This window comes from Phaethon aethereus (assembly GCF_964289735.1).
Source record: "Phaethon aethereus genome assembly, chromosome: Z".
NCBI classification, from domain to species: Eukaryota; Metazoa; Chordata; class Aves; order Phaethontiformes; family Phaethontidae; genus Phaethon; species Phaethon aethereus.
Window position 1 is genome coordinate 40,123,160 of NC_138577.1, and position 16,347 is coordinate 40,139,506.

The following is a 16,347-nucleotide window of genomic DNA, read 5'->3' on the forward strand; positions in this document are numbered from 1 at the left end:
TATTTTGGCAAGCCTCCGCCTTCCTTCCCAGGACTCCCACACATTCCACAGCTCGTTAGCACAATCACGGCGTTCAACCATTAACCAGAAGCTGTAAGTAATCAAACACAAACCTCCCTGCAAATCCCCCTTCCCGCGTTCGGCTACCACCTCTTCAGGACAGGTCTTTATCACATTTACTGAAGCCGCTAAAAGACTTTGGGAACTTTAAGGAAACAGTTGGGGATGATCTTATCCCACGGAACAGCCTTGCAGGGAAGAGGTAACGTTTCTCAAGGAAAATGAACCGACAAACACCAGACAAGCATTTAGGCACTTGACTCCTGTCAGACGAAGGTAGTATTTTGTGACCAATACGAACTGCGAGCAGTTGCTTGCGTGTGTAACTTGACCACATGGATCAATCCAGGCTTCCAAAGAACACACCAGCACACAGGAAACAATGAGTTTTAGCAAGGTTAGACGTGCTAGGACTTTCGGACTATAGGCCAGAAGCAGAAAAATAACAATTGTCAGGAAAAGCGATTAGTTGTGAAAACTCCCAATACAGCAAAAAAACCTCAACACACCCTGCGCTCTCTGCTGAGCTCGAGCATCCAGTACAGATACAAATGCCAACACTTATCTTTTAAAAGTACCTCTGTTTTCCTCCACTCCTCCACTAAAGATTGAGCAATTGGCTTGTTGGAAAAAGGCTGCCAGCAACACGATGGTTCCTATCAACACTGTCCGTAGGGTCTATCAAAGGATTTTCCTTCAGCTATTTCTTTTGTGAGCAAGACAATTGTTGGGGTTTTTTTGAAGTAAGAAATGATTGACGTGATGTCAGGTGTGTAACCATAGAACTATCTGCTTATTTGAGTAAGTTACAGAAATAAAAAAACTGTACAGAAGAGTTATTTGTCTTGGGGCAATATGCAAAGTTTGACATTGGGATCAGGGCTCGTCTGGTGCCTCCTCTGCACGAGATGGCTGAGAGTCCTTGCCTTTGCTCACAATTTGATGCAAGCATTAGAGCACAAAAATGAGTCACGTCCTATGATTCATTTTGTACACCCAGATAAAACTCATTCTAACTTGCTGACGCTATGTATCTTCGCCAGTTAAAGCCATTTGTTACTCAGATACCTAAAACCAGGAAACTTTGCATAAATAGCAGTAGCATTATGGACAAAGGGCAAGGCACATCAAATGTGAAAGCTGAAGTGCTCTTACAAAATCCACCTCAGTTGACCAAATTTTGAACAGAATCTTTATAGTAAGTGTTTCAAGAAACACAAAGAATTCAAAACTATGTGTCTGCAGTCTCTACCTTTATCGTCATAGCCTGAAGTTTTACCTGTAAATAGTGAATTAAGAATTTACGCAACTTTATTTTGGTATAAAAGTTTGCACAAGACATAAGGGAACAGAGAATGAACCTCTAAATAGGAATCAGACACGTTAGTGAATATGTTGCATGCAAATTACTTAAGAAAATATTTTTTGGAAAAGTAAACCTGAAAAATAATTACACAAGTATAGGTAATCAGGTAAAGGAAGAACTAGGAGGAAGTATCCTTGATTCAAAGTCATTAATGCCTATACAAATGTGTTTAAATAGCCACTGGAACTACCAGGAGACTGAGCTAAATACTGTATTTCCATATGCTGTAAATTATTTTCAGTGTTCTAAAGTCCAAATAGCAAAAAGATGTTCTATTTTTAGCTTTCCTTTGTTAAAAAAAAAGCATCTTTTACACTTGTATTCATATGAGTTGGTAGTCACTGTATTTACTTCATCCAGTAGAGCAGAAATTTCATGTAACTGTCATCTTTTTTATTTTGGTTGAAAAACATGCAAACAGCATGCACAATTAACCAAGAGCTGCTTCCTGTGAAATGTTACTTTCTATTTAACAGTGGGAAAAATGCTTATACTTCAAATGCAAATACTGGGCAACAATATTATATATGCTGTTGTTTTTCACTGACAAAATTAATCACATCTCCAATAATTCCAGCTAGCCAGAGAATTGCGCCAAATTAACCACAAGCGTCACAGGAACCAAGAAGAAAAATAGTTTGCACTGAACATCTTTTCATACATTGATAAACAATTTATAAGAGTATGGTATAACTGTTGCCTCAAGAATTAGTCAACAACTTTGTGCTTCCATTTTACAGGCAATTAAAAACCACCAGTGGTAATAGTACAACAGTGCAAGTGTTGAAGTGTTCTTCTTGCAGTTCTTGCTTTCTTTTAATGCTTTTTGGTTTAAGATCCAGAGTATATAATTTATTTCATTCTCATTTTTAACAGCCTGAAAGACAGCTTCATCAGCCTAAGTACCATACTCAGTTCTACGAAGCAAAAAGGCAGAAATTTCTGCATCAGCACGGTACTAAAGAGAGTCTTGTTTTATCATGGTCAAAAAAGATAATCTAAGCCCATTTACATAAGAAATGAAGGATAAAAAAATTAGTGCAAACTTTTTGAGAAAAAATTGAGAGAATTTTAATTTTGCTCAACTAAAAAAAAGGTCAATAAATTATGTATTTTTACTCTTCGAGTAACAAAAAGGAACAGAAAGAGGAATCAAAAGCACCATGGCCAGCAGGTTGAGGAAGGGGATTCTGCCCCTCTACTCTGCTTTGGCGATACCCCACCTGGAGTCCTGCGTCCAGCTCTGGAGCCCTCAGCACAGGAAAGACATGGACCTGTTGGAGTGGGTCCAGAAGAGGCCACCAAAATGATCAGAGGGATGGAACAGCTATGCTGTGAGGACAGGCTGAGAGAGTTGGGGTGGTTCATCCTGGAAAAGAGAAGGCTCTGGAGAGACCTTATTGCAGCCTGCCAGTACTTTTAAAGGGGGTTTGGAAGAAAGATAGGGAGAGACTTTTTAGCAAGGCCTGTAGTGATAGGACAAGGGGTAATGGTTTTAAAAGAAAAGAGGATAGATTTAGACTAGATGCAAGGAAGAAATACTTCACAATAAGGGTGATGAAACACTGGCACAGGTTGCCCAGAGAGATGGTAGATGCCCCATCCCTGGAAACATTCCAGGTCAGGCTGGACGGGGCTCTGAGCAACCTGATCTAGCTGAAGATGTCCCTGCTCAATGTGGGTGCAGGGGTGGACTAGATGGCCTTTAAAGGTCCCTTCCAACCCAAACTATTCTATGATCCATAGTAACAGAACAAAGTGTTTGTTTGCAGAGATAGTGCTGCACAACTTAAATATCATATACCAGTCTTTTCAGTTCCGTATGATGCTTATAGACATACAAACCTCTAAGTAATTTAAAATTTAGCTCAAGAAAGTCCCAATGTGAAAGAAACTAGAATTTAGAATTTGTAGAAAAGAGCAAGTTCTGCAATACTGAGAGAAAAACTCTTATTCCATGCATTACACAAGACAAAAAGTTTCTACCTGCCACAGTCATTTCATTTATGACATGTTCAATTTGACTATGATGCATTATTCACTCGCAGTAGCCACAAATTTTAATGCAATGCATTCACAGTACCACAACTTATCTTAATGCAATTCATAAAACATTTCTTGTTTTGGGTGAATGTCTCACCAAAAGAAGTTTAGCATTTGTGCACTGGTCAGATGGCACCAGGTGGGTCAGTCCTTATATCCAGAAAGGACTACAGACAGTGAGAATTCATGACTGACTTCTGCAGTAAGAAAGTAAGAAATGCAGTGACAGCAGGGGTCACCTCAACCAGCTGTGCTACACGGACACAGATTCAAGCAGTAATGCAGAAACCCAAAGGCTGAGTGCTACAGAAAAAAATATATTATTTTTCAGTTTTGTGCACAACATAGTGATGTTCAAGAAAAACAACAACAAAATTAAGCTCAGATACTTCAGAAACCGATGAAGGGCTTGGCTTGTGGTTAAAGTTTTTAAAATTCCACGAGGTAGCGTATCATCAAGTATCTTCTTTCCCAGAATATATTAAGCAGGACAAATCCAATTTAGTTTTTAATGCTGTTGAAAATTCTTTTGATAGTAGTTCATGAAGGGATACTCTGTCATGAGAATACACCCAATTCTGTCCAGTCCAGTCATAGCGCTTGGGCCCACTAGAAAACAAAACACACACTCCGTAAGTACAGATCATTCATGTGGAGCTCCTGGGAAGCTTGTATTTATAATGTACCCCAGTGAGTGCCCAGGAGAAGGAACAGAGAGTGTGGCGAAGGACTGACAGGCAGTCTGGGGAAGGGGAGCAGAAAAGGCCAGATCTGCCAGGAACTGCTGAGCTGTGCCCACAGATGTATCTGAAAGGTGACAAGACGTATCAGTCACTCCCAGCAGACACAAGCTCCTTTCCTTCTTCTTCTGGCACTGATTTCTCCCATTTCTTCCCTTACCCCCTTATTCCCTCACCCATATAATTTTCTTGCACACAAATATTACAAGGGATATTTACATAACGTTGAATTAATGCTATTGATCAGTTCTTGCAGCAGTCACATGCAGCTATTCTAAGGACATCAGAACACAGATGACCATTCTTGCTTTCTTTTTAGATGCAACAAAAGACTTTACCAGCGGAAAGCAAATACATTGGCATGTGGGAGATTTATACTTAAAATGCTCTTTTCCTCTGTTTTATCATATAGTTGTTGGCTTGATTTGTCAGGCCTACATTAAGTATCAAGAAAGAAACTTGAACACCTGGCTTCCATTCCAGACCTTTCTATCCACCCAACTCTCCACAACTGGAAAATAATTAAAAGGCACTCACTACTGTTAACATCAGCTAGAGAAACTAAGAAAAGAGAAAGGAATGATATGGTCGTCTGGGATAAACAGACAAACCATCAGTCCCATCCTTGAACTTTTAGGACACTAACTTCTTGAACTAAGACAATCCACGCACAAAGTCTGCTAGAAAACAGACGATCCTGTATACACACACAAGAACAATCTGCAGGTTCTCTACAAACATAAACACTAATCTGAACCTTGAATATCTGGGATTACTTGCAATATCCAAATCAACTTTCCAACCATTAACCAAACCATGAGAAGTCACAAATGCAAACACAAATCAAAGTCACTTCCACTGAAATACCATTTGCCGTATGTGAACTGGTAAATATTTGGAGTCGAAATTATGTGCTCCAGTTTCTTTACTATGCATTTCTCACTTTTTTGACTTTGCAGCACAAGCATATGTTTATACTGTCCTGCACCTGGAGAATGACACAATGGGATGCAGCCATTCATGAAAATCAGGCTAAGACAGGCCATTTAATCATCAACGACAAAGAAAATAAACGCCTACATTATTTGAACTGTTTTTAAATGTCATGTAGTAAATATCAATGATACAGTTAGCATATGAAACGCCTCCATAGTTCTCTGAATCTCCAAAATGCTGTACAAATGTGATTTTTTTTCATTTAAATTAATAATTTAAGCAAGGGTTTTGTGAATTCCATAGAATGCCTACAAAGCTAAATATAAATTAAATATATTTCTCACAGAAAGTCTGCATAAATTTTTAAAGAATAAAAGAGAAGAATTAAAATATCACATTAATGGGATTATTAAGAGATGCTGCATAAGGCTGAAAAGCCTTTTCAGTCAAAGGAGCTACAAGGGATTACTATGATCACACTGCTGGTAGGTTGCACCCACCATCTCATCACCTTTTTTTAAACTGTCAACTAAGTAAAGCTTTACAAACAGAAGCTTAAGTTCACTTCACTTTAGATATGCATGATAGCAAACAGAAGGTCAAAAAAAATCAAGAAAATGTCTCTCTCATCTTAAGAAACTGTCTCCCTTGGGATATGTTCTTGAAGACTCAAGATTCCACATATACTGTACCTGTTTCCCATATCTAACATTCAATGCAAGTGATCACTGGCAGTAACATTTGCTTCTTTCATTTCCTAGTATATTACAGCTGAGAAGTATGTCACTCCAGATGATACAGTATTTGCTGGAGTTGCTTTTCAGAACTTAGGAAGTAAGTGAACATGTAGCATCACATTTCAGGAAATACCACTGTTTACCATAATACCAGTTAAAGAAGCACCAAACTTAGTGTTTGTGGATAAATAATTTTTCATCACAGATGATGAAAAATACTGTCAGAGAATTTTCAAGGTTCTCTCTTTCCCTGTGTATTTTTATTCACTACTGGAGCAATCAAAAAATGAAGTTTTTCACAAATTCCATATTCTGGAGCCTGTATGTCTTAGCTCAACTAGCGTTGGCTCCAAACTGATAGGAATTCTGAGAATTTTTGTTTTCATAAATAGAGAAAACCTTTTTGTCAGTTTTAAATCTTACATTCTTAAGCAGAATCAAGGTTCTGAAATTATGCTTGTTGCAAAATACATGGAACAAGTAAGTTCTGACACACAGCCTGCATCTATCTAAACAAAAAGGTGTGTTAGCTTGCTAGGCCTGTGCCTTAGCAAGTCAGGTACCTGTGAAGTAAATTATTTAATTTATAAAAGTATTCTGCGATAGGAGAGGAGTTAGTGGGAAAAAACTTACTAACCTAGTATGCTGTGCACCAGCCAGTACATAAGTACACTAAAGCAAAGTTAGATTTTTCTTTAGGTACATCTTATGTCTATTAAAATTGTTTCTCTTACAACCTTAAATTCCATTGTGTTTCCCCCGCCCCCCCACTCTCCCGGCCTCGACACAAACCCTACTACATTATTCTTCTACTGCAAAACCAGCCCCAGTTTTGCAATCAATACATTCTTCCTAAACAACATTCAAGAGGTACGCCTGCATACGTACTGGGAATGCTTATACTTTCCAGCTAGCTGGTTCCTTCACCAGTAACACTGACTAACTCCCTAACTTCTTTCCCTGGGGTAGTGGCAGAAAATACAAATTTTTGGGGGAGACAGCTACAACACTTTCTCACATATCTGGCTGCCCTCCCTGCTGAAACCAACCAGAAAACCTGGAATGGATCCAAACACAGCATTAGAGAAGGCACAGAGCACAGCTAGGCAAGGCTCCCCTACAGTGCAGATGCTTGACAAAAACAAGCACTAGAAGAGCACAAAAACATATAAAGCAGGAAATCCCACAAGCTTAAAGGGGAAGGAGCCACCCTGTTTAAATACAAAGAGAGATTTAGATCACCATCACTCTTTTTCCAACAGAAGCTTTGGGTTTATTTTTTTTTAAATCACAGCTGTTTATTTTTTCTATGAGTAGGCTATATTCCTGTAGACAGTGGTTTTGGACTGGAACAGGGCATGAAAATTCTCTATTACAGATTTCCTGGATTAATTTAGGTATGTCAGTTCACTGCACTGTTGCCTCAAGCCTCTATAACAAATTATCAAACATTTAGACATATCATGTTTTGAGAATATAGTGAGTAAAAGGGTAACTTATGAAAAGGATATTACATAGTCTGTGCCGTGGTATAAAAAGGGGGAAGTACATTTCCACCCAGACTGCAGACATTACATAACTAACTTATACATAACTTACCTAGTGGGTGAGGACAGCCAAATCTGCCGGTTTGGTGTTTGCTTATTGATTACATACGTTCCCATGTCTCCACCTAATTTAACTGTTAGAACTCCACTCTTAAAACACAAAGAAAATAAGTGAGAAATTAAAAATTTGCATCCTGTTACTTGACAAGAATTACATCATCTGCAGCAGATAAACAGAAACGTACATATCTGTATCACATTCCCAACTATTTCCCAAACAATAGCTTGGAAGAATGATCATTAGGTATTAACACATTAACATAATCATTAACACAACAAAAACTTGTGTTAATACCCAGGACAACCAGCGTATCTTTGAGGCTGATCTAGACTTTAAACCTTCTGGTCAGAGTTTGATTTAGTGTGTTTGCACCATTCACAACGGCACTACTTAAATAATGCTCTTGAGTTTTGACCTGTCATCCTGAAAGGACTGCTAGTTCGTTTTGCAACGATTAAAACATCATCCAATAACAACTTTTTCTATTCATGAACAATGCAGAACTCATGTGGTTCAAAGTCAAGAAGCTTTAATATGTGTCACTGATAGATTCCTGAGCCATGCAGTTTTACTCAGTTTTTCTTTTGTAGCTGCAACAGTTTCCCGATGAATAAACGTAATTTCTCCAATAATTCTGATGAAGTGCCTATATCCTGAACCATACCTCAAAAATATTCCACTTTAGACCATTATCCCAGTGAGCATTTGTTTTCTCTTTCTTACTCACATTTCTTACCCACAACATGATTCACACCTCTCTGACATGTTCACAAATGCATCTGAAAAGCATAAGTAACTCTGACAAAAGTGTTTCTGTCCTAGCTTTAAGAGTAAAAGAACTACACTACTTGGACTGGACTAGAGTTAACCTACACATGATATGAATTATGCTAATTAAAACGGGTATCTCTACAGAATACAGTTTGATGATTCACGTAATAGGTTAGTCATATTCAACCTACAGTTTCTCAAATACTTCCTGCCTTCTAGCACAATAACACTTCTTTAAGGGAATCATATTTTTCATGCTTTAGTCAGAAGACACTACTAGAGCAACTATCATTGCTAGGGCTCTTTGCTATGTATAAACACGCACTGTGGGGAAAAATATACCTTCATTTATGAGTACCTATTGCCTGCAAACTTACTCTGTAGCATAGGCAGCACCTTAGAGCATCCTTCCCCCACAAAGTAACTCAGTGTTACTGGTTTCTGATCTATCTCAAGGATCATCAGCCACGAAATAACACTCTCAAGGTCTGATTTTTTCACATGAGTTTCCATGCTGTTTCGGTTCTTGGTAAGAGATTTATATCTGTGACCCATACAATGAAAAAAAAAGAAAAAGGCTCCCCTGGTTAATATTGCCATCAGGGTGTCCTGCCAGTTACCTTAATGGTATATTGGTTTAGTGCAAAGAAGGACAACAACAAGATACTTCTCTGCTCATCAGAATTCAAACTTTTCTGTATCTCAGCAGTCTTAGATCTGAAGAGATACTGCAGAATACGAGCAGGTTGGGGGATTAGGCCTGAATAGCAATATAAAGGTTCCATTATTCTTCTATGTGCTCTTTAGTGCTATATTAAGTATTCAGCATGATGTTACACTGTGTACTACAGAAACACTGTAAGTAAATAGGTTTCCAAACAGTTAACAAAAAATGTATACTACTGCTTACATTGTCTGTCAGTTGTGGGAGAGTGTTGCTGCTCTGTCATTACAAATTAAATAAAGGTTAATTTCTCATGCTGCATTTAAAACGTTTTCCCATACATTCTGCAATGCTTTTGAAATACTAGAAAATACAACTTGAGTTTTAAAGAACTTAAATTGCAAGATATTTTTACCATATTTTAAGGAATACTACTGCCTGTGTTTTGCGCTACTGCATTAGTGTTTGTTAGCTCCTGGTAACAAGAGTATTCTTCAAAAGACAATTTTTCCCCCTGAACACAAAGATATAAATTGCATGAAGAAATCAAGCTCATAACAATTCACTGGCATTACAGGCCTTTATCATGTTCGCCACCTTATGGCGTGCTATAGCACTAGCCATGTTTGTTTGGAATTTGGTAAACTTGGGGCTATTTAACCTTCCACTCAACAGAAACGACAGCATGTTATTATGCCATCATACAGCCTATGCAACAAAGGAGTACTGGTAAAAATTAAGATGGATGTAAAAATAATTCCTTTTGAGCCTTACAGTGGCTCCATGTCAAACACAATCCACTCTACAGTGTCTGGAAATAAAATTCTGACACGATTCATCACCTTCATGTAATGAAGTGTCTAAGAAGATGAAAGGTAAATTATAACCTTTTTGCTAATTTTTGTCTTGAGCTCTTTAAATCAGGCTAATAAGCTGATATGCTAAAACATACTAAACCTAAACAGTAATGGTTAAACAATTCTTTGCTTTTCACCAGAATACATACTTAAATAAAGCAACACATAGTATTTGCTAAGGGCAGCAACAGAGTCATACTACCAATACATTATTTTCTATCCTAGCTATAAGAAATAAAGAATGAACATTACGGTGACAAAGTTACACAGGAGAAAGTTTGAGAACTACAGGATTTTGGGTGGGGTTTTTTGCATACTGCAACCCAAACCATCTACTTCAATGTCCCTGAGCATAAAACCTTAACTGACAGGGCTAGTAGAAAGCAACCTCATTGTGGTACAACACGAAGAGGGAGCAGCAGTTATGTGACCTCAAAAAAATGCAGCAGTGAAAGACCTGTGTTGCAGACGGCAGTGTAGAGAGAAACTGCACTCTCCACCAAGTCATGTAGAGGGCTGTAACATACAAACCACTTCAGGAACTGTATATAAAACTAATAAATTCCCTGTTCAAATGAAATGGACATTTTTAAGCTCAGCCTGTCACTCCTGTAAAAGAATTTAAGTGGCTGACCTATCAAAGGCTCCAATTATCAAGCTAGCAGGCACCCAATGTCTCCTGTGACAGTAGCCTTCTCCCCATGTATGCTCTAGGCTCACTTTTGCAACCACCTGTGCAAACATTGCATCCTCATGTTGCTTCTCTCCACCACAGGCTGTTACCAGTTAAGCCAGGACAAATGTACTCTACCTGGTGAAGACAAATGCTGCTTCTCAGTATTCAGGGCAATCAAAGAAACTGTTCTACCAGTTACATAGGGATGGGCACATACTATGCCATGTAGGCCTGTCCTAGTATTCACCACGAGGAAAGTGATTGCTGATGTCAGAGTTCTATGTGAGTTTAGAAAAATGTACAGACCATTGTGAAATTAGAAACTGGTTTCTGTATCCTCTTGCGCTCATTTATTATTCTATATCATGTCTTTCTCTATACACCGAACATTTTTAATCCTCAAATCATACAACAGCAATTGTTACTTTTTTACCAGAATAGTTGCTCCAGTCAGTATAAACAGGCATATTGTAACAATAAAGCTGTAAAAGCTAATTGTATTTTAAGTGTTGGCACTAAGATGACTAATTCAAAATTCTCCTTTAAAGAAAAAAAAAAATCTACAGTCATTACAGTGGTAACAGAACGTTTAAAACATACCCCTAAAGAGACATCATAATCTTCTGGGGTAAAAGGCTTATCTGTCAGGTCCTCAAAGAAATCTGCTAAGGAGTCCAGTGTTTCTTCAGCCAGTTTTTCGTAAGTGGTCTCATCTAAAAAGCTACTGATGACATACAAGCCCATAATTAGGAGGAAAAACATGGAAGACAGTATTTTCCCTATAACAAAAACATACTCAAGACCATGACCCTGGATGAAACAGTAACCATGAAATGATCATATAAAGCAAGTAGTCTTTTTTCTTAAGGTAATGTAGGCAACAATCCACCTTATAAACAGAGGCGAAATTTTGAAATTTTGGTAGTAGAGATCTCTTAACTGAGGAATATGTACTTTCTTCCTTAGATATGCTGACCCCTGTGTACTAAGAGGACAGAGTTAGATTTCAAAATAAGGCATTTTCACAAAAGGACTTTCTGAAAGAATTACTTCGTTTTGAACTCTACAAATAGAGACAAGCATCTCCTGTTTAGAAGCATACGTCATTCGACTCCAAGAAACTCACCGTAGCTATCAGCGGTTTAGAAACATTAGTATCACATGCCATGTCTACATACAGCATTTGACTTCTCAACCGGCATTGAGAATCAATGCAGCCTGGTAATTAGATTTTATTTAAAGTGTGCTTATGAACTAATATATACAATTACCTTCTTTTCAGACAGTCTCAAAGCACCCTGGTAGCCATTATGTAAGGCTTACAGCACTTGTGAGACTGCTTCTGTTACCCTCTTTAACTAAGTAGAAAAAGTTAGCGGGAACAAAGTCCAGATCAGTTTAATTAACCAAATATCATTAAATAACATAAGTTTTTCCATCCCTACCAGTGTCAACTTTTAGCCAAGTGTGTAAGTGGGTATTTCTAGCAACAGACAATTCAGTGACATAATTTCTGGTTTTACTAATGGGTATGGCAATATAATTACTATGAACTACGGTGACTCAGTATCTTTCATTTGATGAGAGACAACATAATTTTTTAAAAAGTTTCTTGCTAGCCAGTTACTGAAATACACTCTATGCCACCTACGTGAGGAACACCACAGAAACACCTAGGAGTGTGGAGAACGGAAAGCCTTAGGATTAGGCAGGATTCATGTACTGGTTCAGGGTGCAGTTCAGGTACTTAATGGTAAGAGCTGTTTCAGTCATCTGTGCAATCCTTCATTGGGCCTCCAGCTGCTACATCAGAAGGGAAAGTCTCTGACAGGTACAGTTTCACACCCTCTCAGCGGAAGCAGAAATTTCATGCACCCTGACATATATGAAATGGAGCTATACCTATGTTTAGGTATATGAATTATTTCCTAAGTGACTTTGCAAATTCACCCAAAATGCTTTTTGCTAAAACTGTACTTTTCCTTTACATCATCACATCAACACTGTATTAGTTTACTAGTCTTACCATGTCTAGAAATTATTTTAAAATGCAGCCACAACATTTTCATATGAATCTCTCAAAATAAAATTTACCTTGTGTCATTCAGAGTTCCTACATTTCTTAAATTCATTAACCAAACAGTCTTGCTCTTCACCTCTGAAGCATACTGTAATTCCTGTTGAAAGTAAGTGTAAGTAAAATGAAATTAAAACACAAAGAATTATAAATTACATATTTGTCACATACATTAAATAGGTCCTTGAAGACCTTCCCATCCCCCCCAAGTAAAATATTCATATTCTGGAAAGAATTATGCAGCTTCAGTCCTTGGATGATTGAGGTAATCTAGAATATCCTTGTCTTCTGACACAAACTAATGATAAAAGAATAATTTTATTCCCAGAATAGTGAACTAGAAAAGAGAAGAATTGTTTTCTATTGCTCTACCACAGAAATACTGAGCAACTTCAGACAACTGGCTTATGCCACGGTTTTCACAAGTATCCATCACCCAGATGCTTCATGATCAACAATTTGTGTCCCTCTGTTAGAAGCCATGAATATATTCAAAGAAAGTAAGCAGAAGCCCTGAATCCTCCCTACTCACAAAAGAGCTAACATCACACGTCATATTCTAGAACTCATCTGTAAAACAAGCTGTTCCATTTCTAATTTTTCTTCTGTTAAAAAAAAGTTTTAAAAAATAAATCAAAATTACAGAAAAACCAGCAGCATAAGACAAGGGACCAAAACAGGCAACCCCTTTCAGGGGAAGCAATATATCAACATGGATAAAAATAAAGTTGATCCCCTAGTTTAAAACACTAGCAGAAGCGCTTGCACTATCCAGCAAGACAGACAGACAGCATGCTTGCCATTTTCTTCTTACCCTGGGCTATGAAGGTATTACATTTTTGTATGAGTGGTAAGGTATCATTCTTGATTGGTTTTTGTGTACATGCACTGGGTTTTGAAAACTAAGAGTGAGTTGAAAAGCAAATAACATTTAAAAAGCAACTATGACAGCCCTTCCTCAAGCACACCTGAGAGCAAAACACAAAAGCAAAACAGACCATACGGTCTGACATCTATCCTCGGGCATTACAGACAAACCGGTCTGTTAGTCCAAAGCCATGACACGAGCATAAAGGGGAAAGAACAGCAAGCTCCTTGTGCCTGCATCACAGCAATACAGGCTGACGAAACACTCACTGGTGCCTACACGTTTCTGACTGTATCCTTTAGCATTTCTTTAACATACACTTGGGATCAAAAGATACAAGACTGTAACTGCGTTCGGGTTCCGGCCAGGTGAGAGCCTGCAACTCCGTTCGTGTGCTCATACTCAAGTTATGACTTCAGGCTGCCAACACGGTGTGAGCACACAGTTGGTGTCACCTCTCCGCGCACCCCTCCACCCCCAGTGCCACGAGGTGGCCAGCATCCATCTTCTGCCATCGGAAGAGAGTGTCGAACAAGTCAATAGCTTTGGAGGACAGCGAGGCCGGGCTCCCCGATGGGCGGCCCCGGCTTCCGCCGTTCCGACAGCGCAGGTCGGCTGTATGTGCCGGGCCGGGAACCACCGAGGCCACCGCCCCAGCCCTTGGCGGCGCTCCCCGCCGGCGGTAGGCCGCGCCGCGCCCGGCGCGGCAGGCAGCTGCTGCTGGGCGGCCGCTCAGCCTCCGCTCCGCGTTCGGCCCGGCCGCCCGTCCCACAGCCGCTCGCACGGGGCGGGGGTTAGGTCGCGCCCCGCCGCCGGCCGGCCCGCAGGGAGGCGCGGCGGGCGCCCTGCCCGGCGGGGCAGCCGCAGGCCTGGCGGAGGGCAGCCGGGGCCCGCTGATGCAGCCCCGCGGCCGCTCTGCCCTCCCCGCCCCCCAGGGCCCGCCCGCACGGGAGCACGGCTCCAAGTTTCCCTCCCCCCTCCGATGGCGCAGGCTGCGCCTCGCCGCTCGCCCGTCCCACGCTCACCATCCGGCCGCGGCCGGCGCCGGCTGTCCCCGCCAGCGGGGCGGCCTCAGGGCCTCCGCTTCGCCGCCGCGCCGCCACCGCTGCCCGCCGCGCGGCGCGCAGCGCGCCAGCCGCCCCAGGCCTCCACATGCCGCCGCTGCTCGCTAGGGAAGCGGCTGGGGCGGAGCCAGCGCGCCGCGGCGGCGGCCGCGAACGGGAGACGGCGCGGCCGCTACCGCCCTCCGCCGGCGGTACGGGGAGCAGCCGCCGCGCCGGGCCGGGCCGCCGGGGGATTAATCCCAGCCAGCCCTCCCGGTGCGAAGCAGAGGGGCGGCCGCGGGCGAGGCCCAGCCCGGCCCGGCCCGGCCCAGCCCAGCCACCCTGCGGGCCTGGCAAGGCGGGGGCAGAGAGCTGGTCCTCGGGGGAGGCAGGGCGCGGAGCAGCCCCAGTGGGCCCGAGCGCTTTCCCCTCGCCGGCTGGCGGTGGGACGCACGGGGCGGGGGTGGCTGCGCCGGAATAAATGAAATCCAAGCGTTCCGCTACTGAGGCGACGCAGCCGCACGGGAGCCGCCGGCGGCACTTCCCCCGTCAGCCCGGTAGAGGGGGCGGGAGCCCTTCCCCTGGCACAGGCACCGGACAGCGCGAACAGCGCGCAGCAAGGCGGCATTCGGGAAAGCGCGGTGTTGGGCCTGCGTCACCGTTCACGCTTTTTTTTTTTTTTTTTTTTTTTGACGTACTTAACGAGAAGTTGGGTATCTCGAATCTGGGTGGTGTCATAAAGACGGGCAGCTGCGACGGCCAGTCGGTAACGCGAGGGCTGCCGCTGTGCACCTCACCAGTGCTTGGGCCAGGGAATGATTGCTCACGGGTGATCTCTGCAGGTACCCGTTCAGGCACAGCAGTCTTGCTGGGTAGATTTACAAAGACCTGCAGTCTGGAAAGGCGGAAATTACAAACAACATACCCATCCCACCTCCACTACTTTTTTTTTTTTTTAAGGAAAAAAAAAAAGGCAGTCGGGGCAAAGCGCAGTTACTATTTATTTCTGCCTTACAAGGTAACATACATGCAGTTCCTACACATCCCAAGTGCTGACAATAGTCTAATTTCAGCAGGCTGAGCTGCAAAGCAAAATACTTTGACATTGAACATGGGTTGAAATCACAGACATTTCCTAAGCTGCATGGAAAGAATCCACTTCTGTAGTTTGGCTGTTGTACAGTTCCTGTCCTCTTCTCTGGCAAAGTACAGTATCTACAGCTTTTCCAGACCTAAGCAGTAATAGGGAGAGATTCCCCCTTTCCTGACAGTTTAGGACAAGAACTGTAGGACACACTGGCAGTACAGGGAGGGAGCAGTGGGACAAGGACCAGGGCTAGTATCTTGGGTTCAAACTTTACAACAGGCCAGCTGGACAAGAGATTCACACCCCAAAACTGGAGCAGCTGCTATTCACTCATAAAAACCTGTTGAGATTCCAATTCCCATTAACTGCAGTTAATTCATTCTGCACTGATGTGAGCAGTTAATATGGGCCACTTCAGATGACCGTCACTGTTTTTTTCAGGAGCCATTTTGGCTGTGTGAATACCTGAGTCCATGGAAAGGTACATTATTACAGAATATAGCATCTACTCAGGGACCCATTCTAAGACAGTATTTTCTGTGTGTCCTGGTTTCAGCTGGGATAGAGTTTTTTTTCTTCCTGATGGCCAGTGTGGTGCTGTGCTTTAGATTTGGTATGAGAATAACGTTGACAACACACCAGAGGTTTTAGTCGTTGCTAAGTAGTTGTAGTGCTCACACTCAGTCAAGGACATTTCAGCTCCCCCTGCGCTGCCAGCGGGCAGGTGCACAAGAAACCGGGAGAGGGGCACAGCCGGGACAGCTGACCCAGCCTGGCCAGAAGGATATTCCCGACCCTATAACATCATGCCCAG

The 16,347-nt window shown here is 41.8% G+C and overlaps 1 protein-coding gene across 1 annotated transcript; it reads right to left on the reverse strand.

The window, feature by feature from the left end:
- Positions 1 to 3,924: 3,924 nt before the first annotated feature.
- On the reverse strand, positions 3,925 to 14,557 carry FXN (frataxin; the record flags this gene model as incomplete). Its single annotated transcript, XM_082013547.1, has 5 exons — positions 3,925 to 4,078; positions 7,482 to 7,579; positions 11,059 to 11,179; positions 12,553 to 12,635; positions 14,429 to 14,557. The coding sequence occupies 5 exons, from the start codon at positions 14,555 to 14,557 to the stop codon at positions 3,925 to 3,927; spliced, it is 585 nt and encodes a 194-aa protein (XP_081869673.1).
- Positions 14,558 to 16,347: the final 1,790 nt, after the last annotated feature.